This window comes from Helianthus annuus, chromosome 10 (assembly GCF_002127325.2).
Source record: "Helianthus annuus cultivar XRQ/B chromosome 10, HanXRQr2.0-SUNRISE, whole genome shotgun sequence".
Lineage (NCBI taxonomy): Eukaryota > Viridiplantae > Streptophyta > Magnoliopsida > Asterales > Asteraceae > Helianthus > Helianthus annuus.
The window spans coordinates 74,016,954-74,044,912 of record NC_035442.2 but is presented as its reverse complement, the minus strand read 5'-3'; the positions used below and the strand labels follow the sequence as shown (position 1 = coordinate 74,044,912).

The following is a 27,959-nucleotide window of genomic DNA, read 5'->3' as shown; positions in this document are numbered from 1 at the left end:
AGAAATCCTTGATAAACCGTCTGTAGTAACCTGCCAAACCCAAGAATTGGCGTATTTCCGTTGGCGTTCGTGGTGCAGGCCAGTTCCTGATCGAGTCTACCTTGGATGGATCGACATGGATCCCATCCTTGTTTACTACGTGGCCTAAGAAATGGACTTCACGAAGCCAGAAGTCGCATTTCGAAAACTTAGCGTACAGCTGTTCCTTTCGAAGAAGTTCCAAAATAAGGCGTAGGTGCTGCTCGTGCTCCTCCTGACTCTTGGAGTAGATCAGAATGTCGTCGATGAATACTATGACGAACTTGTCAAGATAGGGTTTGCACACCCTGTTCATAAGATCCATAAATACGGCAGGCGCGTTCGTTAACCCGAACGACATGACAAGAAACTTGTAGTGGCCGTATCGAGTTCTGAAGGCTGTCTTGGAGACGTCCTCATCCCGGACTCTCAGCTGATGGTATCCTGACCTCAAGTCTATCTTGGAATAGTAACTCGACCCTTGCAACTGGTCGAATAAGTCATCTATGCGTGGAAGAGGATAACGGTTCTTCACCGTCACCTTGTTCAGTTCCCTGTAGTCTATGCACATTCTGAACGTACCGTCCTTCTTCTTCACGAAAAGTACTGGAGCTCCCCATGGCGAAGAGCTTGGACGAATGAAACCCTTTTCCAAGAGCTCTTGTAGCTGCTTTGACAATTCTTCCAACTCTGACGGAGCTAGACGGTATGGTGCGCGAGCTATGGGTGCTGCTCCTGGAGCGAGCTCGATTTGAAATTCGACCTGACGATGAGGCGGTAAGCCAGGAAAGTCTTCAGGAAACACCTGAGGGTAGTCACGTACAATTGGAATATCCTCTAATTTCTTTTCCTTTGCTGATGCGTCTGTAACGAGTGCCAAGATTGCGGTGTGACCCTTCCGTAAACATTTCTGAGCCTTCAAGAAAGAGATGATGCCAACCACAGCACCACTCTTGTCGCCTTGAACTTCAAGAGGTTCTTGACCAGAACGAGGAATACGAATTATCTTCTCGCTGCATAAGATTTCTACCTGGTGTTGGGATAACCAATCCATCCCAATCACGACGTCGAAGCTACCCAATACTATGGGAATGAGGTCGATAGAGAAAGCTTGGCCAGCTAGGATAAGATTACAACCCTGAACTACGTTCGTGGCTTCTAGACTTTTACCGTTAGCTAACTCTACTACGTGTTTGGTGGGTAAAAGTGTTGGTGCACGTTTTAGCAGTTGACACATTTTCACAGACATATAGCTTGTATCCGCACCCGAATCAAATAAGATAGTAACATAAATATTGTCGAGGAGAAACTTACCCATAACAACGTTGGGATCGTTCACTGCATCACCTCGACCTAGCACAAAAGCGCGTCCCCTAGCCTCGTTGCCGTTATTGTTGTTGTTCCCACCGTTGTTGTTCCCGTTGCCCTGGTTATTGTTGTTGCGATTCTGGTTCAACTGAGGGCAGTCGCGTTTGAAATGGCCTTCAGCCCCACACTGGAAACATCCCCGGTTTCCACGCTGTGGCTGCTGCTGCTGTGGGTTCTGTGGAGCTGGTTGTTGCGGTTGCTGGTTCTGGTTTGCAGGCCGTGGGCTCCTACAGTCTTTAGCCTCGTGACCCATCTTAAGACACCTTTGACAACGACCCTTGCTGCATGGGCCGCTATGGTGCCTGTTGCAATTGTGACACTTGGGGTGAAATCCCTGATATCTTCCCCGTCTATGACCACCAGAGGATTGCTGACTGGGACTCTGGTAGTGGTCAGTCTTCTGTTGCTGAGCTTGAGACTGAACGGATGCTGAACCTTTACTAGAATCTCCATCCCATTTTCTTTTGCTGTCGCTAGTAGTAGCAGGAGTAGCTGAAGGAGTGACTGTAGCAGTAGCGTTGACACGCTTAGGCAGTTTATTCTGATCCACTGCCTGGTCGGTGATGCGATGAGCGAGGCGCTGAATTTCCTGGATGTTGTCAAGATTAGCCGAGGTAACATGGCTCTGGACCTCTGGTGCCAACCCCTTGAGATACATCTCGATGCGCTTGTATGGAGGGTCTACCATAGTTGGGCACAGCACGGCTAGCTCATTTGACCGTTTAGTATACGCTTCAATCTCTGACCCAACCATTTTCAAATTATACAGCTCGTCTTCCAACTTGTGAATATCTTCACGTGTACAATACTCCCTCTTGATAAGTTCCTTAAAATCGTTCCAGGGTGTGGCGTTAGCAGCTGCCAACCCCAGAATTTGCACCTGCGCATTCCACCAGGTTAGCGCGATTCCTTCCAAGGTGCCAGTTGCCAGTTGCATACTTGACCTTGCGAGCCTCAGGGCACTCGCACATTTCGAATACTGACTCTAGCTTTTCAAACCAGTGGAGGAGTCCCACTGCCTCCTCTGTGCCGCTGAAGGTACTTGGACGACAGTCCATGAAGTTCTTAAAGGTGCAAACTTGCTGCGCTGGTTGACCTATTGTGTACGAATAGGGTAAAGTTTAAATACAAGGGCTAGTTTAGGAATGTAGGATCTAAAGATCCTAGCGTAAGTTATGACTACAGGATATGCTACCTGCTTGAGCAGCTGCAAGTGCCGCAGCAACTTGAGCTTGAACGAGAGCCTCTAGCTGGGCTTGAGTCATGTTGATTCGTCCAGACATGATCTTCATTTGTAAAAAGTAATGTAAGTGAGAGTGGTTCGCGAGTAGGGCGATGACAGAAAAGCGTAAGCACGTAGGTGTTCTCATGAAATAAGTCATGTGTATCTAAGTGTAATGCGAGCAAAGTTCTAAGCAGTTCTAGCAAACAGGCAATAAACATAAACCTTATTACCTAGGATGTCGAGTCTTGCACGTGGAGCGAAGCGTCGTTGTGGATCGTTGAGAGCACTGTACTGGTTATAGTCTGGTTTTAATAAAAACGTTTTCCCCTATTAAAACCAAGTTCTCTATAACCAATGGCTCTGATACCAATCTGTCACACCCCCAAAATCCACCCGCGGAGTACCACCGCTTGGAGGCGTGACATGACCAGGATCAAGCCATCAATCATATCAAACATAGCATTTAATAATAATAGAAGTAATTAAGGTAGTTCATCATGACATGATTGATGTTTCAAAACCAAACATTGTTTAAGTAGCGGAAGCATAGTAGCGTAAACTCCAAAATAGTTATAAGTTCAAATATCGTTCATGATCCATATCCCACAACGACCCGCTCCTCCCTGTGCAAGCTCCATAATGTACCTATGGTCCTGCAAGGCATGCAGCAAATAATCAACAACTAGTTGAGCGAGTTCACAGAAAGTAAGTGCGTAACAGTAATGCGTAAGTTCATCTAGTGGGGGTTTCCCATGTATATACTACTGGTGAGGGATTCTCACGTTTATCCTTTATAATGGGGGCTTCCCATTATGGTACTTACTAGACTAGTGCGACCATGTGTTCTTCTTAAACCGAGAACAGGAATACGTACTGGGTCACATAGGCTTTACGTGACGTGCCCTTCCCCGAGGACAGTGGTACGCGTGGGGGCTACGTAGGCTTTACGCAGCGTGTCCTTCCGACCCGGAAGACAGTAGTTGGTATTGGGTTACGTAGGCTTTACGTAACGTGTCCTCCCGACCCGGGAGACAAATGGTAATTACTGGGTTACGTAGGCTTTACGTAACGTGTCCTGACTATCCTGAGGACGATGGTCTATAGTCTAGTGAATGCGTGATTTCGAGTAATTCTTTCCAACATATCCAACCCAATTCCCAACCCGGGAATCCCATGCCTTGGCTGTGTGAACTCACCTTGGTTTGCTCGGCAGATACACAAGGAGTATAGATAAGCTAGTAAATGGTCAACCACGTCCTATCACGGTTTGTATACAAGTCAGGTTTTGACTTCACGTATTGCACGTATAAAACATACAAGTTAACATGTCTCGAGCACTTATAGAACATGGTAACACTTAGCAGTCAAGAGCATAACTTGTACATTCTAATCTCGGCCCAACATAACCCGGCCCAATTATATACCACATATTAAACTTGTGCGATCCAATGTCTAAGCCCAAAAGACAATCAGCCCAATTACATACTACCAAATAACATATCGGCCCAAATAAAATAGTCCAGATTCTTAATCGGCCCAAATAGTATACGCATAATAGTCCAATAACAAACAGTCCACAAATCCAATCATTTGGCCCAAACGATTGGGCCCGTGGCAGTGTGAGTCCAAAATAATATATGTGCATATTGGTCTCGAGTCGCAACGGGGATTACGAGTCACAACAGGAGATTACGAGTCGCAACGGTGGTCTCGGCTCGTCATGATTCGGTTACGAGTCGTAACATGACTCGCAACCGTGGTTGCGGCTCGTGCTGCTGTGGTCTCGGCTGATGTTGTTGCTGGTCTCGCTCGCAATCCGGGTCGCAACCAAGTGTGTAACTGATTTCCTGATTTCCTTAATTACTAACAACATCTACTCCGTGATTTCAGCAAACATATTCAGCAGTTTTGGAAACAGATCAAACACCGAAAATAACAGTTTCATAACAATCTTCAAACATGTTCATATACCTAAACATAACAGCCTTGATAACAACCAATCAGATCATCAAAACAACCTAAACCGAATCATGCAAAACGTGTTGATTAACAAATCCATAACAACCGATTAGCAACACTCAATCTACCATCATCATACAAACAATACGAATATATATATATTATATGATATAGTGGCCGATTAACATCTATTATGTTTTAGACTATTTTCACAACATCCGTTTTAACACATGCTAGCCGTTTCCATGTCAAGTAACCATGTATCATTTAACAAGATCAATCATGATAACCGAAAATCCTATTCATCATGCATGACTATAACATCAAAACGTTAACCACAATTAATTAATCATACTAACCGATTTAAGAAGAGTGTAGGGTTCGATCCGAATGGGAGATACTCTTGCCGTCGGGTTCCAATCCAACCGAGAGGGAGACGAGAGAGAGAGAAGTAGGGTTGTGTGAGTGTTTTGGTAACAAAATGAGGGAACAAAACCTCCTAACTTGGTTTAGTGTTTGCGAGTGGGAAGTGGGCCGAGCCCAACTCGGTTATCTAATGGGGTCCGGTTTCAAGGAGTGGCCCGAATGGCTTGTGTGACCGGTTATAATGTGTGGTTTGGGTTCGGTTCAATTAACATACAAACATATATCACACAATGCACATAATAACATGATCACATAGTTATTCAATTAACAACGTTCTCATAAACACGTATCGTTACACAAAGTAAGTCTAAAGTTCGAGTTGTCACATTATCCCCAACTAATTGGAAATTTCGTCCCGAAATTTGGTATGCACTCACTGAGGAAGCTAGGTAAATTGTAACGTTCACTTGTTTTCCTGGGGTGTCACAGATTCAATGCCCACTGTGATTGTACTTATACGTGAATTTCGTGGATATAAACTGATCATGTACACATGCATACCATAGGACTTAACTGATTAATTGGAACCAAGTAATTAACCAAACTGAGCAAACCAAGGTGAGTTCACACTCTTCCAAGGCATGGGATTCCCGGTGGGTTGGGAATGGGATTGTATGACTACCCGTACATTCATCACTACTAGACTACTTAACACCGTCCTCGGTTTGGGAAGGACGCCAGTGCTAAAACCTACGTAAAACCTACATACTATTGTCCTCGGTTTGGGAAGGACACCAATGTTAGAACCTACGTAAAACCTACGTACTATTGTCCTCGGTTTGTGAAGGACACCAGCGCTAAACCTACGTACTCGCTACGTACTACTATCCTCGGTTAGGGAAGGGCACTTACGTAGAACCTACGTAAACTCATACTTACCACTGTCCTCGGATTGGGAAGGACACCTATAGATACAACTAGTCTAGTACATACAACATGGGAAGCCCCCACTTATTATTGTAAAGGTTTGTGAATAAAGATACTGGGTAACGCACGATTATGAAACGAACTTACAATTTCTGAAACGAACTCATTAACTGCACAATCAACTGTGAACTCGCTCAACTTTGTTGTTGACTCTCTGTTACATGCCTTGCAGGACGTTAGGTACTCATGGAGCATGTACAGGGAGGCGCGGTCGTTGTGGGACATGGACAGTAGATGCCATGTTAAAACATTATAGCATTTTAGAATTTAATACTTATGTTTGGGTTTTTTTACATTTATGCTTCCGTTAAACACTTAACTATGTTTTGTTTTGAACACCTTTCGTATTGGTTTGATTGGATTTTATTTATTACTTACATTGTTCAATATGATTGGTGGCTTGATCCTGGTCAGTCATGCCTCCAAGCGGTGATACTCCGCATGTGGATTTTGGGGGTGTGACAGATTGGTATCAGAGCCATTGGTTATAGTGAACTTGGCTTTAAAAAGGGGAAAAAGTTTTTGTTAAAACTAGACTATAACCAGAACAGTGCTCGACGATCCACAATAACGCTTCGCTCCACGTGCAAGACTCATATTTCTAGGTGATATGGTTTATGTTTTATTGCCTACTTGTTAGTTACATAGAACTTTGCTCATTGTATGCTTAGATAAAAGTAGCAACTATCGTTTGAAACACATGTGTGCTTACTCTCTTCTGTTATCGCACTTTCGCGAACCTCTCTCACTCATGTTTCCCTTTTTGTTATGAAGATCATGAGTGGACGTGTTAACATGACTCAAGCCCAGTTGACGGCTTTGATTAACCAACAAGTTGCTGCGGCACTTGCAGCCGCTCAAGCAGGAGGTATATCCTGCAGTCGCAAACTTACTCTAGGATCTTTAGATCCTACCCTCATAAACCAACTCTTGTGTTTAACCTTGTTATGTTCTTATACACAACAGGTCAGCACGCTCAGCCACCTGTATGCACATTCAAGACTTTTATGGACTGTCGTCCTAGCATTTTCAGTGGCACTGAATGAGCCGTTGGACTCCTCCACTGGTTCGAGAAGCTCGAATCGGTCTTCGAGATGTGTGAATGCCCTGAGGCTCGTAGGGTGAAGTATGCCACTGGTACCCTCGAAGGCATTGCGCTGACTTGGTGGAATGCGCAAGTTCAGATGCTGGGGTTGGCGGCTGCTAATGCCACCCCATGGAACGACTTCAAGGAATTGATCAAGCGGGAATACTGCACTCGTGATGACATCCACAAGTTGGAAGGGGAGTTCTTTAACCTGAAGATGACAGGGTCTGAGATAGAGGCGTATACGAAAAGGTCAAACGAGCTGGCCATCTTGTGTCCAACTATGGTGGACCCTCCTATCAAGCACATTGAGTTGTACCTTAAAGGATTAGTACCAGAGATTCAAAGCCATGTAACCTCCGCTAACCTTGCTACCATCCAGGATGTTACTCGTCTTGCTCATCGTCTCACAGACTAGGCAGTGGAACAGAACAGGCTGCCAAAGCGCATATGTGCTACTACCACTACTACTTCTACTATTTCCAATGATAATAAGCGAATATGGGATGGGGATTCCAGCAAGGGTTCGACTACAGTTCAGTCCCAGTCACAACAGCGAAAGACTGATGACTACCAAAGTCCTGGCCAGCAATCTTCTGGTAGTCAGGGGCAGGGTGGATATCGAGGAAATCACCCAAAGTGCAACAAATGCAACAGACACCACAATGGTCAGTGCAACAGGGGACGTTGTCAGAGGTGTCTCAAGATGGGTCATGAGGCCAAAGATTGCAGGAGCTCACGGCCTGCAAATCAGAATCGTCAGCAGCAACAACAAGCACAGCAGAATCAGCAAAGGCAACAGGGCAACAGAGGATGCTTTCATTGTAGCGCTGAAGGTCACTTCAAGAGACACTGCCCACAGTTAAATCAGAATCAGAATCACAACCAAGGAAACGGGAATAATAACGGGAACAACAATGGGGGAAACAATAATGACAACGGTGCTAGGGGTCGAGTGTTCGTGCTGGGTCAGGGTGAAGCAAGGAATGATCCTAACGTGGTGATGGGTAAGTTTCTTCTCGACGACTTTTATGTTACTGTTTTATTTGATTCGGGTGCCGATACCAGTTATGTGTCTCTAAAAGTTAGTCAAATGCCCAAGCGCACACCAACACTTTTGAACACCAAACATGTTGTAGAGTTAGCAAATGGTAGAAGTCTAGAGGCCACACACATAGTTCAGGGTTGTAATCTTGTCCTCGCTGGTCAGACTTTCTCTATCGTTCTCATTCCTATAGTTCTGGGTAGTTTCGACATTGTCATTGGGATGGATTGGTTGTCCCAACAGCAAGCAGAGATCCTATATAAAGAGAAGATTGTTCGTATTCCCCGTTCTGGTAAAGAACCTCTTGAACTTCAAGGCGACAAGAGTGGTGCTGTGGTGGGCATCATCTCCTTTCTTAAGGCCCAAAAGTGTTTGCGAAAGGGCCACACCGCTATTTAAGCGCTTGTTACTGACGCATCAACGAAAGAGAAGAGGTTAGAGGATATTCCAGTGGTACGTGATTTTCCTCAAGTGTTTCCTGAAGATTTACCTGGGCTACCGCCTCATCGCCAGGTCGAATTCCAGATCGAGCTAGCTCCTGGAGCAGCACCCATAGCTCGAGCACCTTATCGCTTAGCTCCAACCGAACTGGAAGAACTGTCCAAACAATTACAAGAACTTTTGGATAAAGGTTTTATTCGTCCTAGCTCATGGCCTTGGGGAGCTCCAGTATTGTTTGTGAAGAAGAAAGACGGTACCTTCCGTATGTGCATAGATTACCGCGAACTCAACAAGGTGACCGTGAAGAATCGCAATCCTCTTCCACGCATTGATGACTTATTCGACCAGCTGCAAGGGTCGAGCTACTACTCCAAGATTGACCTGAGGTCAGGTTACCATCAACTGAGGGTTCGAGACGAGGATGTATCTAAGACAGCATTCAGAACTCGCTATGGCCACTACAAGTTTCTGGTCATGCCATTCGGCTTAACAAACGCGCCTGCAGTCTTCATGGATCTTATGAACAGAGTGTGTAAGCCTTACTTGGATAAGTTTGTTATTGTATTCATCGACGACATTCTGATCTACTCTAAGAGTCAGGAGGAACACGAGCAGCATTTACGACTTATTTTGGAACTCCTTCGAACAGAACAGCTGTACACCAAGTTTTCAAAATTCGACTTCCGGCTTCGTGAAGTCCACTTTCTAGGCCACGTGGTAAACAAATATGGGATTCACATTGATCCATCCAGGGTAGACTCGATTAAGAACTGGTCTGCACCTCGCACACCAACGGAAATACGCCAATTCTTGGGTTTGGCGGGTTACTACAGAAGGTTCATCAAAGACTTCTCGAAGATTGCGCAGCCACTTACTCTACAGACTCAGAAAGGGGTCACCTATTGTTGGGGTGATGCCCAAGAATCAACATTTCAGCACTTGAAGGATAGACTTTGCAGCGCACCTATTCTATCATTACCTGAAGGCACAGACGATTTTATAGTTTATTGCGACGCATCAATTCAGGGTCTGGGTTGTGTGTTGATGCAACGGGATAAAGTCATTGCGTACGCCTCACGCTAACTTAAAGTTCATGAAAGGAACTACACTACACACAATCTCGAGCTGGGAACTATTGTTTTCGCGCTCAAGATATGGAGACATTACCTGTACGGTACCAGGTGCACTATCTACACCGATCACAGGAGTCTCGAGCATATCTTCAAACAGAAGGAATTAAACACGCGTCAACGTCGATGGGTCGAGCTTTTAAACGATTACGAATGCGCAATAAAGTACCATCCGGGCAAAGCTAATGTTGTGGCTGACGCACTCAGTCGAAAGGATACTACACCTTGGAGTGTACGAGCATTGCAACTCACTATTCAATCTACTCTTCCTGCACAGATACGAGATGCTCAGGTAGAAGCATTGAAACCAGAAAACGTCAGGGCTAAAGCCTTACGCGGCTCAAGGCAACGATTAGAACAAAAGTAAGACGGCGCCTACTATGTAACAGGACACATTTGGGTCCCACATTATGGAAACTTACGCGAGCTGGTGATGGATAAAGCACACAAGTCTCACTACTCAGTACATCCAGGTTCGGATAAGATGTACCACGATCTCAGAACTACGTATTGGTGGCCTAGCATGAAGGCTCACATAGCAACTTACGTCAGCAAATGTTTGACTTGTGCGAGAGTCAAATCGGAATATTAGAAACCGTCAGGCCTACTCCAGCAACCAAACATACGACAATGGAAATGGGAGGAAATTTCCATGGATTTTGTTACTAGCCTGCCTAGATCTCAACGTGGGAATGATACTATTTGGGTGATCGTGGATCGACTCACTAAGTCTGCACACTTCTTGGCTATCAAGGAAACAGACAAGTTCTCTACCTTAGCAGACATTTACTTAAAAGAAGTGGTTTCGAGGCACGGGGTGCCAACCTCTATTATTTCCGATCGTGATGCACGTTTTACTTCGGAACTGTGGCAAGCAATGCACAAATCTTTTGGCTCCCGATTAGACATGAGCACAGCTTATCACCCTCAGACGGATGGGCAGTCTGAGCTCACTATTCAAACTCTAGAAGACATGCTACGTGCATGTGTAATCGATTTTGGCAACGGCTGGGAAAAACATCTCCCTTTGGTGGAGTTTTCGTATAATAACAGTTACCACACCAGCATTCAAGTCGCTCCGTTTGAGGCATTGTACGGGCGTAAATGCCAATCACCTCTTTGTTGGGCAGAGGTGGTGATAGTCAGATCACGGGTCCAGAACTGGTGGTAGACGCAACGGAAAGAATTGCGCAGATACGACAACGAATGGCGGCAGCTCGTGACCGTCAGAAAAGCTACGCTGATAAGCGCAGGAAACCACTCGAGTTCCAGGTTGGGGATCGAGTGCTACTCAAAGTCTCACCATTGAAAGGTGTAGTTCGTTTTGGCAAACGAGGTAAACTTAACCCACGTTACGTTGGACCGTTCGAAATCATCGAGAAAATAGGCAAAGTGGCCTACAAACTGAACCTACCAGCAGAACTTGGTGGAGTTCACAACGTTTTCCACATGTCAAATCTGAAGAAGTGTCTGTCAGATGAGACCCTTATAGTTCCTTTGAAGGAGCTCACTATCGACAATCAGTTGCGATTCGTCGAGGAACCAGTTGAGATTACTGACCATGATGTGAAAGTTCTCAAGCACACCAGAATACCTCTTATTCGAGTTCGTTGGAACTCCCGTTGTGGCCCAGAGTTCACCTGGGAACGAGAAGACCAAATGAAACTCAAGTATCCCCAGTTGTTCAAGAACAATGCAACTACCACTGAGGCTGAAGCTACTACAGAATTTCGGGACGAAATTCCAAATCAATGGGGGGATGATGTGACACCCCAGGAAAACCAGTAAACTAAATAACACAGCTACTAAAGAACACATCTAGCTTCCTCAGTAAACACATGCTAAATTTCGGGACGAAATTTCTTTCAAGTTGGGGATAATGTGACAACTTGAGTTTCCAAGGTTTCCATCTTCGCATTATGTGCACGATAATTGTTAAGTTGTTTGTTTACATGACTTGTTTGCCTTGTAATTGTACACGTTGGATTATATGTTGAGATGTTGATTTGATATGTTATCCTTGTAATGTGATTAAGGTGTTTATCATGTGTACTATTTGAAAAACTTAAACTGTTAAACTTGAATGTGATCGATGAAACAGGAGTGTTTCTCCATAACCCACACCCGACGAAACACAAGTGTTTCGCCATAACCCATAGAGATGAAACAGATAGTGTTTCGTCACAAGCACCTCGACGAAACAAGCCGTTTCACCGGCCCAATGATTCGCCGAAGCCCAGTAAAGGCCCAGTCCGTTACACGGATATTTATCGACTATTCTGGTTCATTCGTTACACTTGTTGGCAATTAGAAACCCTACTATTTTCTCTCAAAACAACGTGACGGCAACCATCCTCTCCATCTCCAGAAATCCTTGCATAATCCATCTCATCTCCGGTTAGTTTCGTTATAACCCGACTCGGTCTGAGTGTTAGATTGTTTTGTTTGAATGCTTATTCACATAGTTTGATTTCACTGACTGATTAATGATGATTGCTATGATGATTATGTAGATAGAAATTCAATTGTTAATGATAGTTGTAATAGCGGATCTGATTACCGTTTTGAGATGATTAGATGATGGTATTGTAAATAGATAGAGTTGGGTACCCTACTGCTAATCCACGAGACTAAATCGGATATTGCGATTGCATTTATTTATGCCCACAATACATTTTTCTATTGATGTTGTTGTATCATGAAGTCATTTGTTAGGGTGATTAAAGGAATAGGCATTACAGTTTTGTTATGTTAATAATCTGGTAATATGCGATTCATGAATAAGTTCTAATGCTGATGATTAGTGTAAAACGGCTGTTCAAGATGATTAGGGTTTTCTGTGTGTAACTGTTGGCATGACGTAGCTGACATAAGTGGCGAAACGCCGATGATGACGAAACGGAAGTGTTTCGCCGGAGGATAGTCACGACGAAACAAGGGTGTTTCGCCGAGGACATGCACGACGAAACAAGGATGTTTCGTCAAAAGGAAATCACGACGAAACAAGGGTGTTTCGTCGAGTTATTAATCTGCACAGTAACTAAGTTTGAGTCTGTTAAGGGGTAGCTGGGTTGGTTAACTGTTGTTAAATGATAAGCATGAATTGCATGAGATTGAATATGTGCTTTGTGTTATTCGGTGATCACTGATTCAATGCCCACTGTGATTGTACTTATACGTGAACTTCGTGGACATAAACTGATCATGTACACGTGCATACCATAGGACTTGACTGATTAATTGGAACCAAGTAATTAACCAAACCGAGCAAACCAAGGTGAGTTCACACTCTTCCAAAGCATGGGATTCCCGGTGGGTTGGGAATGGGATTGTATGACTACCCGTACTTTCATCACTACTAGACTACTTAACACAGTCCTCGGTTTGGAAGGACACCAATGCTAAAACCTACGTAAAACCTACGAACTATTGTCCTCAGTTTGGGAAGGACACCAGTGTTAGAACCTACGTAAAACCTACGTACTATTGTCGTCGGTTTGGGATGGACACCAGCGCTAAACCTACGTACTCGCTACGTACTACTGTCCTCGGTTAGGGAAGGGCACTTACGTAAAACCTACGTAAACTCATACTTACCACTGTCCTTGGATTGGGAAGGACACCTATAGATACAACTAGTCTAGTACATACAACATGGGAAGCCCCCACTTATTATTGTAAAGGTTTGGGAATAAAGATACTGGGTAACGCACGATTATGAAACGAACTTACAATTTCTGAAATGAACTCATTAACTGCACAATCAACTGTGAACTCGCTCAACTTTGTTGTTGACTCTCTGTTACATGCCTTGCAGGACGTTAGGTACTCATGGAGCTTGCACAGGGAGGCGCGGTCGTTGTGGGACATGGACAGTAGATGCCATTGTTTGGGGTTTTTTTTTTTTTTTTTTTTTTACATTTATGCTTCCGCTAAACACTTAACTATGTTTTGTTTTGAACACCTTTCGTATTGGTTGGATTGGATTTTATTTATTACTTAGAGCATTCATATCCATCCCACTATATTTTCACCCTAAATATACTAAAAAACACTACATTTTCTCTTTCCTTTTTAATTAAATAATATTTTTATACTTTTATCATTACCTTTTATCTCTCCTCCACTCACAACCAATTTCAAAATATATTAAAAAATTATAGGGGGGAAACAGTATCCCACCAAATGTACAGATGAACAGTAACATTTTCTCTCTCCTCCACTCACAACCATTTTTTATACTCTTCATATTTTAAAAACACCACACACATAATATGATTCCTTGGATGTGAATGCTCTTACATTGTTCAATATGATTGGTGGCTTGATCCTGGTCAGTCACGCCTCCAAGCGGTGATACTCCGCATGTGGATTTTGGGGGTGTGACACCAGACAGCAAGTTCCATGACAGTGTACCTAAAGACCTGCAAGCATGCAGAAAAGTGTATCGGCGAAAGCTTGCGAGTGCACAGTTTGTTTAACCGCTTGTTACCAAGTATTGACTTATGTTATGTTGATGATAACTCGATACGGCAGACAGCTCCTTTTTGGCCTTCTCCAATGCTCTATCAAACATTGGTCATGATTTTAAAGTTATTAGTTCACGCCCGTCCTATCCAGGTACGCCGTGAGGGTGCCAAACATAATAGGGCTATCAACTAATAATCCTGTTGCCCTACAAGCAACTTGTTTGGTAGTGTTGTTGGATCGTTTTACCGACCAAGTGAGTCAATAAGAGGCAATACACACTGTTTGAAAGGCGGAAACTAACAAACAGAGTAGAATCAGTGAAGAATGGAGTAGAAAACAAAGAGTTCACTTTAAAACAGTCTTCTCATTCAAATATCAACGTGATTACACAGTGGAATTTTGGCAGCACTTCGTCACTCAGCAACTAATTCCGTGCCAAATGAGAACACAACACACATATATATAGCCTTCCTAATTGCGCTTGAAATAACACATCACATTTCCAAACGGAATTACTTAATGTAATTCCGTGCGGAATTACACTTGACCATTTCAAGCAGAATTACATCAAAACCCTAAGCTTTACATATTTGACACTTATAACCCCTATACATTATGACCTAGACATAAGACGTAGGCTATAGACATCGTGCACCAACAAACTCCCCCTTGGATATTGCCGGAGTCTTCAGTCTTGGTCTTCAGCACTTTGATCATAGTGACTTGAAATGTTCTTCCCTCTTCTTAGGCTTTTTCACCAGCAGCTTCCTAAGCTTCTCGTTCTCATCAACCCTTTTCTTTTCTTCAACAGCCATTCTTTGATTAACGGTATGCCTCAGCATGTTGTCTTTAACTTCGCGTGCCTTTCGTTCTTTCACTCTCTTTAACTTTTCCTCTTCTTCAATCTTCCACCATTTTGACGACCATTTGCTATCAGCATTAATACCCTTCTGAAAGCAAATAGACACAACTTTCTGAAATTGCATCGCCTGATCTCTATCTTCAGCTTTGAACCAAATTTTGTTTACAAACAAACATTCTATGTCTTTAGCAAAGCAGTTCACCAACCATAGCGGATCATATACAAAGATTTCTCTCAGTTCATTCTCTGCCCTGTAAGTAATCACAGCTTCAGTCGTTATAGAGCTGTATACCCAACACACAAAACCTTTATAAAACTCTTGTTCCATCTTTAGCACCAGAACATTCTTCATCACTCTTGGTTTCTTCACATGCAGAATTGTCTCTTCAACTCCAGTCACTGGATCTATCCTCTGCACTTTCTTCGGGTAGTGAGGCTTCCAGTGTTTGAATCCCTTTAAAGCTTCAAATTTCATCAGTCCCCACATGGGTACATCAAGCTTTCTAACAGGATAATCTAACGTTCTTACTTTAGGCAATTCTTCCACATCCCACCAAGGTAATGACATGATATCATAAAGATATTCAAAATATTGCACACCATATTCCCTTCTGATCGCATATGCATTCACGTGTGGCAAGAAACCCCAGCTGATGATGTCACCAAGTGATACATCTCTATTTCTCTTGTAAAACTTCAAAGGACGCTTAAACTTTCTTTTAGTGTCTTTACAGAACCATTTCTTGCTTTCTTCTCACTGTGGATCTTTAGTAGTACCATCAAAGTTTTTGTGTTTCAAGATTTCAGCAACTTTTCTCCTCAGTTCATCTCTGTTCTATTCACTGAAAAACTCAACAAGAGTTGGAAAATTAGAAGTGTCTTCATCCACACTTTCTTCATCTGTACAATCTTCAATCTCAACTTGATCATAGTTATCGGCTTCATCAACATACTTGTACTCATATTCAGGCTGTTGGTTGATATCAAATGCGTTCAACTCTTCTTCAAAGTCTTAAAATCAGGATCATCAATTTTCATCAACTCAATAATCTCAGCCATTGTATACGTGTGCCTGATCTCTCCTTCCTCTACCTCAGGCTCTAGATGCAGAATTAACTTCTCAACTTTATCAACACTTTGATCATCCAGTTGCTCCCCCTCACTTTCAGCACTATCATGATCTTCATTTGCATCATCTTGAAGAAAATTATCAACATTTTGTTCAGTCGATGCTTTAGTAACTGTAACACCAGTACCACCCTGATCATCGTCATCATCGTCATCACTGTGACTGCTAGCAGAAAATACATCATCTGTATCATCAACTTTTTCATCATCATCATCCTCTTCGTCATCATCCTCATCAACATCTTCTTCGTCATTAATAACATCTTCAAGTAATACATCTTCCTCAAAGATAGCAGACACGGCAGATATCGGACGAGGATTCTGAATAGGAGATTCAGGAACAGTAGATAAAACTATTGATCTTTCAGTAACCTCAGAACCTTCAACACCCTTTCCTTTATAGTTCATTTCAGCATCAATTTCAGCTTGACGTTTTGCTCGAACTTCCTCGACTTCAATCTCTTCAAACCTTTGCTCCACAGACTTACCAAGCATATTTTCCAGCACTTTGTTCATCATGTAAATTTCATGTTCTTTCATGGCTTTCGCAGCTTCTAATTCTTTGTTTTTCAACTCAAAATACTTATTCTGCTCATCACGTCGTGCTTTTTCTTCTTCTAACTCAGCAATTTTCACTTTCATTATATCTATCTCAGTCTGATCTGCTTAAATTTTCTTTAGCAAAGACTTGTTCTCAGATTCAACCTTCTTAACACACATCTCAAGTATCTTCTCACGATCTGCCAATCTCTTACTCTCAACCAAAACTGCATCAAACTTCTTTTCCACATTCTTTACTTGTGCAATATTCGCAAAATCAAAATCTCCAATTTCTTCAAGAGAAATACCTTCTGGAATATTTGGAAACATTTTGTAGCTAGAAGAACCAGGTGTGGATTGAACATGTGGTTGTGAAGTTGGTGGTGTTTGGAAGATTTGTTGTAAAGTAAGAATAGGTTGTTCTTCGAATGTTGTTTGATGTGGTGGTGTAAAATGTGGTGGTGATTGATGTAATGGTGATTAGATAGGAGATAGTTGTCTTAGTGGTGATTGATGTGGTGATTGAGGTGGTGTAGGTTGTTTTGGTGAAGATTTATGTGGTGATTGAGGTGGTGTAGGTTGTTTTGGAGGAGATTTATGTGGTGATTGAGGTGGTGTAGGTTGTTTAGGTGGAGATGGTTCAGGTGGTGGTGTAGGTTGTTTTGTTTTTGGTGTACATTTGGGCAGTCTAAGAATCAGCTTTTGTCTTGCTGCTCTTGGAGATTTAACACTCTTTCTTGCACTTGTTTTCTTTCTACCACCAGATGAAGGTGTCTGAGATTCTATCACATGCTCAGGAGACAGAACATACAAATCATCATCCTTCTCCTGCCTCCTCTTTCTTTTCAGTTGCTTTTCTTTCTCAATATCGGCTTGAATTCTTTTCATACGCTCTGTTTCATCAACTTTAGATTCAGATGAGGAGCTTGATGAACTATCGTCACCTTTATCGTCACCAACTGCTACTTTGGCTGCTTTTTCAGCTGCTTTGCTTGCTTTAAAGCTTGCTTTAAGATTTTTCATCAACTCTGTAGATGCAGGAGATAAACGAACATCTCCTTAAACATTCTCTTCAGTATCAGCTTCAGCTTCTGGTTCTTCTTCATCAGGTTCATCAACCAGCAAAGTCTCTACACTCTTCTTTTGACGTTTCTTTGGTTGTGATGAAGAACCCTCCTCAGCTTGAACTTGTGGAGTTGATTTTCTACTTCTCTTCTTTTTCTCCTCTTTCACAAACCATTCATTCCTTGTATCTTTGAAGATTTCAAGAACTTTCAGTTCATCAGCATAACTCTTTTCCTTCATTCCTCCAGTTCTGATGATTGATTGGATCTGGATCTGGATCTTGATACTCCTTGTCTTTGATGAAACCAAAAAATTCAACTTTTGTCGTTGGTTCTGGATGCTTTGGATGATATCTACCCATCTGTTTCAAAGTTTCATTATCCATATGATCTAGTACCAACAAATCATTCTTTTCATCTCTCTCTAACTCAGGATATGCATGATCCAATATCATCTGAATAAAACGTGGATAAACCCAAGTCTTGCTTTTCGACGTGATATTTTCAACCATGTAATGAAACACAATGTGTGAAAAGTTGTACTTTTTGTTCAATACAAGAGTAGTCACCATATTCATTTGATAATCGCACATAGCATCATAACCTCCCTTCCTGTGACTGAGAGCATTCACAACTGAATGAATAAGAAACTTGTACACCCTTGGAAAACAAGCTTTCAAATAATTCGCCTGGTTTAGAGGGCCATTGTAACCCATCCTCAACAAACATCCCTTTACCATTCTTTCCGGAAACTTCGTAGGAGAATTTTCTTCATCTGGAAAGTTAATCACTTCTCGCACAAGCTGTTCAGTGATAATGATCGGTTTTTCCTTGCCATTTATGCTCACAACTGAATTGATTGTCTTGTTTGCCTCATCATATGTAGCCTTCTCCCAAAATAGCTTAATGTGAGATCTAAATACCAAATGTTGATTAGCCAAGGCTTTATGAATTGGCAATCTCTCCATGAACTCCAGAATTTCAGTGAAACCAGCCATCTTTGGGATTTCTCTATCATAAACACAACAAGTGTTGTGCAATGGATCAAACAGCACATTTGAAGCCTGAAAACACCAACATACAAACAAAACAAAACACTTAGAATAATTTTCAATCAACACTCATTCAAACGGAATTACTCATCAAATGAAATCACACTTTAAAACGGAATTACATTACAAACTGAATTACATCTCAAACGGAATTACATTACAAATGGAACCTCTGTTCAAACGAAATTACACATTAAAATGGAATCACATTTCAAACAGACTTACATCTCAAACGGAATTACTGTTCAAACGATATCACATTTCAAACGAAATCACACTTGAAACGAAATATCTTTTTTCAAGCGGAATTACTAGTTTGAAACGAAATTAAACAACAACACATTTTCAAGAGCTATTGATCAAAGATGAACTGGGTTTGTTAATCAGATAATTCTGAGTACCATGATATGATTTTTGTTCATTTTTGTCCACAGAAATACCCTAGATCTAAGATCCAACAAATTGAATCGCCGACAAACACTCAAAACATGTAATACAGATCAGATTGAAACCCTAATCACAAACTATGTCACAATCCGAGTACAAGGATATGTTATTCAGTTGATTTTATTCACAAACAAACCCTAAAACTATGTGTTCTGTCCTGTTCATCTTTGTTCAAATGAAATTAGACTAGATCTGTGTAAAATCGACAACAACTCTCACCTTTCCCATGATAATAGTTGAGTTAACAAACTATAATCAAGATTCAGTAAACAAACGGGCAGAGTAACGGCTGTGAATCGAAGAAATCGTGATTTCGTTTGAAATCGCTTTGAACGAAGCACTTGAAACGGAATTACAATAATGAGATGTTCAAACGGAATCACACCCCTATTTATAGATGGGGTAATTCCGTGTGGAATAGCCACAGATGTGTTTCAAGCGGAATTACTTCAAAAGAAAACCCCGGTTCAAGCGGAATTACATGTTTCAACCGGAATTATCTTTCAAGTGGAAACTCATTTCAAACGGAATTATAGTTTCAAACGGAAATACCATTTCAAGCGAAATTAATTTTAACTTCTTCAATTTTTTACATTTTTGAGATTTTAACCGACACAACCAGTTAACCAAGTCCAAGTTAATGACCTTGATCAACTGCTTAGCCTGCCAAGTCCAAGTTAATGACCTCGGCAGACCAAATTATGAAGATGCTGTTTTTTCTGAAACAAAATTAAGTTCAAGTTAATGAACTTTTTGAACTTTTAAGCAATTACCCATCACTTTTTCAATCTTCTGCTTACCCAACCCTCATGATCCAGACATGTTCAGCACATAAGACTTTGATCATCTGATCCCAAACATCTGTTGTTGAAAATAAGATGAAATGAAAATCTTTTTGGATTTTTGAATATGATAAGCAGTAGACAGTACACACAATATTTTTGTGAGCGTGTTAGGGGATCATATCAGCTTCGGACAAGATACGAGTACCGTTAAGCTTAGATTTCATACACAACATTAAACAATTTGCTTTGATTGTCGATATACTGATCCTCTTAAATTTTCACACAAAGTTCAATCTATTCGGGATACGGATTAAGTGTTTTAAGATCTTGACTTTTACGCGTGTACCACCTCAGTATATACTCTCGTATCCTGATCACTATATTCAGTCTTACAGGTGAATGTACACTAATGATATCTGTAATGGGGTGAATGCGAGGCCATGAGAGCTCAGGTCAGAACTTTCGTTCAGCAGAGAGATGACGGCTCGACTTTCGGTGGGTTCCCTTTAGGGAATCTTTTTACAACAGCACATGATTCGCATCTTGCAATGTTTCATCATTTTTTATGCTGAGGGGAAGCTTCACGAGTAAAGCTGTGCAGAGTATTATACGAGGACTAGGCTATTGCTTCCGCAAAATCAGAAGTCCTGGTATAATACCCCAGATATCATCACGTACAAAGACCTAGTATGCCAGAAATAGGACCTTGCAAACGAGATTTCAGGGGTTACCTATATATCCTAGAGATGTTCCCCACGTAAAAGCAAGTTATTATTTTTGTTTATATCCCAAACAAATCTACTAAATGTGCAAAAACCTATCGACATATCATTTGCAAGACTGTTTCGGGATCATATCAGCTTCTGAAAAAATACGAGTACCGTTAAGCTTAGATTTCATACATAGCATTAAACAATTTGCTTTGATTGTCGATATACTAATCCTCTTAAATTTTCACACAGAGTTCAATCTATTCGGGATACGGATTAAGTGTTTTTAGATCTTGACTTTTACGCGTGTACTACCTCAGTATATACTCTCATATCCAGATCACTATATTCAGTCTTACAGGTGAATGTACACTAATGATATCTGTAATGGGGTGAATGCCAGGCCGTGAGAGCTCAGGTTAGAACTTTCGTTCAGCAGAGAGATGACGGCTCGACTTTCAGTGGGTTCCCTTTAGGGAATCTTTTTACAACAGCACATGATTAGCATCTTGCAGTGTTTCATCATTTTTAATGATGAGGGGAAGCTTTACGAGTAAAGCTATGCAGAGTATTATATGAGGACTAGGCTATTGCTTCCACAAAATCAGAAGTCCTGGTATAATACCCCAGATATCATCATGTACAAAGACCTTGTATGTCAGAAATAGGACTTTTCAAACGAGATTTCAGGGGTTACCTATATATCCTGAGATGTTCCTCACGTAAAAGCAAGTTATTATTTTTGTTTATATCCCAAACAAATCTACTAAATGTGCAAAAACCTATCGACATATCATTTGCAAGACTGTTTCTGGATCATATCAGCTTCCGACAAGATACGAGTACCGTTAAGCTTAGATTTCATACACAACATTAAACAATTTGCTTTGATTGTCGATATACTGATCCTCTTAAATTTTCACACAAAGTTCAATCTATTCGGGATACAGATTAAGTGTTTTAAGATCTTGACTTTTACGCGTGTACCACCTCAGTATATACTCTCGTATCCAGATCACTATATTTAGTCTTACAGGTGAATGTACACTAATGATATCTGTAATGGGGTGAATGCGAGGCCGTGAGAGCTCAGGTCAGAACTTCCGTTCAGCAGAGAGATGACGGCTTGACTTTCGGTGGGTTTCCTTTAGGGAATCTTTTTACAACAGCACATGATTAGCATCTTGCAATGTTTCATCGTTTTTTATGCTGAGGGGAAGCTTTACGAGTAAAGCTGTGCAGAGTATTATACGAGGACTAGGCTATTGCTTCCGCAAAATCAGAAGTCCTGGTATAATACCCCAGATATCATCGCGTACAAAGACCTAGTATGTCAGAAATAGGACCTTTCAAACGAGATTTCAGGGGTTACCTATATATCCTGGAGATGTTCCCCACGTAAAAGCAAGTTATTATTTTTGTTTATATCCCAAACAAATCAACTAAATGTGCAAAAACCTATCGACATCTCATTTGCAAGACTGTTTAACACATTTTATCTTTACAATTCTTTAGCGTACTGCATCTGTCTAGCTGATGTACTATCATTTCCCCTTTTTACACAAACTCTTTTTCAGTTTTTCAATGTTTTTGGATTTTTCAAATTTTCTATTGTTTTTGTATTTTGAAATTTTATCATGTTTTTGTATTTTTCTGTAAACTTTCTCCCCCTAAAAATAAAAACATATTTTTGTGTTTTTGTTTTTATCTAAAGCAGAAAATAAACTGTACAAAAACTTTGACAACATGACGCGGATCACATCAGATCGCTGCCCTCCTCGGCTTCACATTCCACAACCCTCCCAGAAAGAAATTTTTTCATCCCATTTAATTTCAAAAGATAGTTCAATCTCTTTTTGTCAAACGGTTTGGTGTAAAAATCAGCCCTCTGTTCATCGGTGTGTATATGTTCTATCCGAATCAATTTCTTCTGGTGACAATCACGGATGAAATGATGATGGATTTCAATATGTTTGGTTTTAGAATGGTGAACCGGGTTTTTCGTTATATTAATTGCTGCTTCATTGTCCACAAAAATCGGCGTGTCCAAGAACTGCAAACCAAAGTCTTGCATCTGCTGTTGGATACAAAGGATCTGAGAGCAACAGCTCGAGGCCAAAACGTATTCAGCCTCGCACGTGGAGAGCGCTACTAAGGTTTGTTTCTTGCACTGCCAAGTGACTAATCGAGTTCCAAAGAACTAACAGCCTGCAGTGGTGGACTTAGCATTCTGCTTGCAGCTACCAAAATCAGAATCAGCAAAACCAGTAAGAGAGAAGTCACCCGATCTAGGATACCACAAGCCGATGCTTGGGCAGGCTTTCAAATACCGTAAAATTCGTTTGACGATTGTCAGGTGTGACTGCTTTGGGTTTGACTGATATCTGGCACATAAACACGTTGGATACATGATGTCTGGGCGAGAAGCAGTAAGATACATCAAGGATCCAATTATCGACCAAATACGTCTCTTCCACCTTTTCTCCACTCTCATCTGGGCAAATCCCGTGATTCTGAGCTAGGGGGTTGATGCTGGACTAGATTGAGCCATGTTGAACTTCTCCAGCACATCATTCACGTATTGTTTGATAAATGAAGATTCCTTCGGGCATCTGCTCCACCTGCAGCCCTAGGAAGAACTTCATCTCCCCCATCGAACTTATCTCAAACTTCTTTTTCATCACCTTTTCAAAATCCTTACACAAATCATCATTCGTCGATCCGAAGATGATATCATCGTCATAGATTTGCACGATTAATAAATGGCCTGCAACTTCCTTTGTAAACAGAGTACTATCAACTGTCCCTCTGGTGAACCCGTTGGCCAGCAGATGTTGGGAAAGCGTCTCATACCAGGCTCTCGGGGCCTGGTGGAGTCCATAAAGCGCTTTATCCAGAAGATAGACTTTGTAGCGCTTTATCCAGAAGATAGACTTTGTTCTTGTGTAGTGGATCAGTGAAACCCGGTGGTTGTCCCACATACACTTCTTCTTTGATTCTTCCATACAGGAATGCAGATTTCACATCAAGTTGGTAGACTTTGAATCCTTTCCACGATGCGAACGCCAGGAAGATCCTAATAGCCTCAAGTCTAGCAACAGGCGCATAAACCTCATTATAATCAATGCCTTCTTGCTGACTGAATCCCTGTACTACCAATCGTGCTTTGTTTCGAACAATGACTCCGTTATCATCTCTTTTGCACTTGAACACCTACTTTGTCTTTATCAGCTTCTGGTATTCAGGAAGGTCTACTAATCTCCAGACTCCTAACTTCTCATGCTGCTGCAATTCTTCTTGCATAGCATTTACCCAGCTTTCTTCCGTTAAAGCTTCCTTATACGTTCTGGGTTCAATCTGCGAGATAAACACTTAAGTGAGAATTCTTCCTATAAAGGAGCAACAGATGAATAAAAACAAGTAAGTGCTCTGTTGATCTGATCTCTCGTCTTTACACCACTCTGAAAGTCACCAATAATTTGTTCTGAAGGATAATAAGACAATGTTATTGGCATTGCAGTGTCAGGCACATTAACTTCCGATTGCAAGTTCGTAATGTCTTGATCACTGGTGTGATCCTCAGCTTCTGTCGTTGCAACATTTGGTTCCTCATCAAAAGTCGGACCGGATTCCGATTCTGAGTCATCAGAATTATCAAATGTTAGAGATGGTTCCTCTGGTGGTTCGTGAGCAGTTCCACTTAGACCAGCCTTGTGATTGTGTGTACCCTCGGTGGGTGGAGAAACTACTAGCGGTCTAGGCACTTGTTCTTGTGACATGGACTGCTGATATTGGTACAAAAGTGCTAGTACCTCATCACTTGGCTGAATCGGCAGTTGGAAAGACTCCCAGAGTTTATCGTAATCGAACAGGAATCTTTGTCCAGGAAGTTGCGGTGGAGCTGTGTGCTTCTGACAATCTACATACTGAACTTGAATTACCTTTCCCAGGCATGGTACAAACACCCTCTTCAGCGGGCTCGCGTAACCTACAAAGAAACCATCATTACTTTTAGCACCACATCTGGATCTATGAAGGTACAGGGAGATCCAAACGGTTCTAAAAACTTTAAATTGGGCATATAACGGTGTAAAAGTTCAAAACATGTTTTCTTATATTTCTTCACAGTGAGCACTCGGTTCAATGTATAGCACACTGCTGCAACTGCTTCACTCCAGAAAAATATCGGTAACTTGGAATCGGCAAGCATTGTTCGAGCTGTTGCAATCAAGGTTTGATTCTTTCTTTCAGCTACACCGTTCTGCTGTGGAGTGTATGGTGCACTAAATTCATAAAGAATCCCTTTCTCATTACAGAACTCGAGCATTCGATTATTCTTGAACTCCGTTCCATTATCACTTCGTATTCTCTTGATCGGCAGCTTATATAGCGTTTCCATTTTCTTGAATAGAACCATCAGTGACTCAAACGTTTGATCTTTCCTTTCCATGCACACCACCCACGAAAACCTTGTGAAGTCATCAGTAACCACAAGACAGTACAAGTCTCCACTGATACTTTTCACATTAACCGGCCCAAAGAGATCCATGTGGAGTCTCTCGAGCGGTACTCTGATTGAATTCAGCAACTTCTGCGGGTGCGACTTCTTTGTCTGCTTTCCCTTCTTGCACTCTACACAGTCATCATTTAAATGAAAACTTTTAAGATTCACACCTTCAACTAAATCATTATGTACAAGAAAGTTCATTTGCCTAACATGAATGTGGCCCATCTTTTGATGCCACATTTTCGACTCTTTTTCGGTCGCTTTGTTTTTTGACACAAAACATTGTTTCTAATGATCTGTTGTTGTTGCGACACTCATGTCAAGAATATATAAATCATTTTCTCGTGGAGCTCGCAACAAGACCATGTCCTCAGGAATTTTAAAACTAGGTTTTAAGACAAGACATTCATTTTTAGTGAAATGTATGGTAAAAGACTTGTCACAGATCTGTGAGATACTAAGCAGATTGTTTTCAAGTTCTATTATGTAGTTCACTTTTTCAAACGATATAGCTCCATTCGTTTGAATTCCTTGACCAACTATCCTGCCACCCTGATTTCCAGCAAATCCGACGTATTCACCATTGATAGATTTGACGTCATAGAGCAAAGCTAGCATCCTGGTCATGTGTCTTGAAGCACCGCTGTCCGTTATCCACTTAGATATTATCGACCTCGGCAGCCCCTGCAACCATTAAAGCAATTCATTCAAACAATGACGCCCATGATTTCTTAACAGCTGAAACACTACCAAATACAATGTCACATGTCACATGTCACATCAACCTTTGGAAAGTTAAAAATGACATTTGGAACATCAATTTTGACTTTTGATTTTAATTCTTCCTTTTTAATCGGTGGAAACTCTTCAAGAAGTTTATCTAGTTCAAATTCAAGCTTTTCAAGATCATTTTTAAAAACTTTTGTTTCATTTTTCAAAACACTTTCCATCTTTTTCTCTTCAACTGATGATTTTGATTTCACCACCCAAGGTTGATTCTCAAAAACTTTCATTTGTGGATAAATCATTGAAATCTTGTGAGTCTTCGAAGATTCGCCAACCTCAATGTAACATCTGTGCCTGTAATCATTGTGAACAGTTCAATTATCAATAAAATAATGTTATTTGATCCTAATGTTTGTTTCATTGTGTTTTACATTTTTCGTGTTTTGACTTTTGTTCAATTTCAAACTCTACATCGCTTTCTGGAGAGTTATACGTTAACTAGTGCGTAAACGTACTCAGTTTAATGCGACACATACTCCGGAACATCAACATATACTCAACGTACCTTAAATAACCTTTACATAACTTAGAAATAAGTTTTGAAGGCTTTGGTATAGCAAAAACAAGTTAATTCGCTTACAGGGACTAAACTTGACAAACTGCGAAAGTATGCCAATTTGAACTGTAACGGACATTCCAGAACATGTCCATAAGTTAAACATACCATAAATATCCTTTACATAGCTTAGAAATAGGCTTTGAGGGGTTTGGTATGCTAAAACAAACTTTTGGATCATTCAGGGACTAAAAGTGTCAAAAAGTGCATAAGTTTGCACTTTCGCGCATAACTTACGTTCTGAATACATCCGGACATCCAAAAATTTATGTAAGCATCCTTATATTATGCCTTAGTGTTTGGCATGAGAAAAATCCATTCGTCGCGTCATTTGGATCGTCTTTCACGCTTATGCGCATTCCGTCGTAATTAAGCGAACATCGCGATCGTACGGCCAACGAACCGACATCCGACATATTTTTGGGCATGTTTCATGTCCACAATGTTTAGGCATCATTTTAGGGCCTTAAAGATGGCTTTACAGGTCTTAGAAGGGCTGGAAATAGCTTAAACACGCAACAGGGACCAAATGTGTAAATTCTGCAAGTGGTGCAGATCAGAGAAGGCCAGGCGGCCCGCGTGAGTTTTGCCCAAATGTGAGGCGGGCCGCGTGGGGATGTCTGACAGAAAGATTTTGCATTTAATGCAGAATCTGGCCTTTCGTTCGATCAAAGGGCGATGCCTTTTCACCCAAATGAAGGGCCAAGGGTCAAGTTCACTGAACTTATCCACTGGACACATGTACGCACGAGATCAAGGCACGATATTCGATAAAACGATCCTAACGGTTCCACTTTTCCTATAAATACCCCCCCCCCCCTTTAGTGTAAAAATCACAAAATCAGATCCTAAAGCTCTAAGTTGAAACCATTGTTTCATACCTGAGTTGTTTGATCTTGATTTGCACTCGAGGACCCTCCGTAAGTCTTCTTTCGCTCTTTTATTCGCTTTTCGAGTCCGAAAGTCAACGTTTAGTTGACTTTCTGCATTGACCAGCTTATGGTCGATGCGAAGTTCATGGAACTTCATAACGTGAGCGTGATCACGATGGTCATGGTCCGTAGTGACCATACCTACTGATTACCCCGTTATCTAGGCTTAGTGACGAGTCGTAGTTTCGGCCAAAATGCGCATTCTTGCGTGTTTTGTAACCAAACTACTCGTGGGCATCAAAGCCGTTTGTTTTGATGCCAAACCTGTTTTCTAAACTAAGTTAAGCATGTTCTAACATGCTTAGCTCGTCACGTTTAGTATAGTGCTTATATAGGGTCGTAAGGTAAGCGATCTAAACCATCGCTTATACTTCCGAACCCGACCCATTTGGTCGATCTTTAGGATCCGACCAAACATATTAGGTGACCATAGCTATAACCTTCCGAGGTTATACCTTGTGGTCGCAATGTTAGGCGTTCCGAACGCGTTCTAC

At 41.5% G+C, this 27,959-nt stretch overlaps 1 protein-coding gene across 1 annotated transcript; it reads right to left on the bottom strand.

Annotated features, from left to right (window-relative positions):
* Positions 1–17,106: 17,106 nt before the first annotated feature.
* Positions 17,107–17,649, bottom strand: LOC110881279 (pollen-specific leucine-rich repeat extensin-like protein 1). The gene has a single exon (XM_022129594.1). It carries the CDS (start codon positions 17,647–17,649, stop codon positions 17,107–17,109), a length of 543 nt encoding a protein of 180 aa, XP_021985286.1.
* Between the last annotated feature and the right edge of the window lie 10,310 nt (positions 17,650–27,959).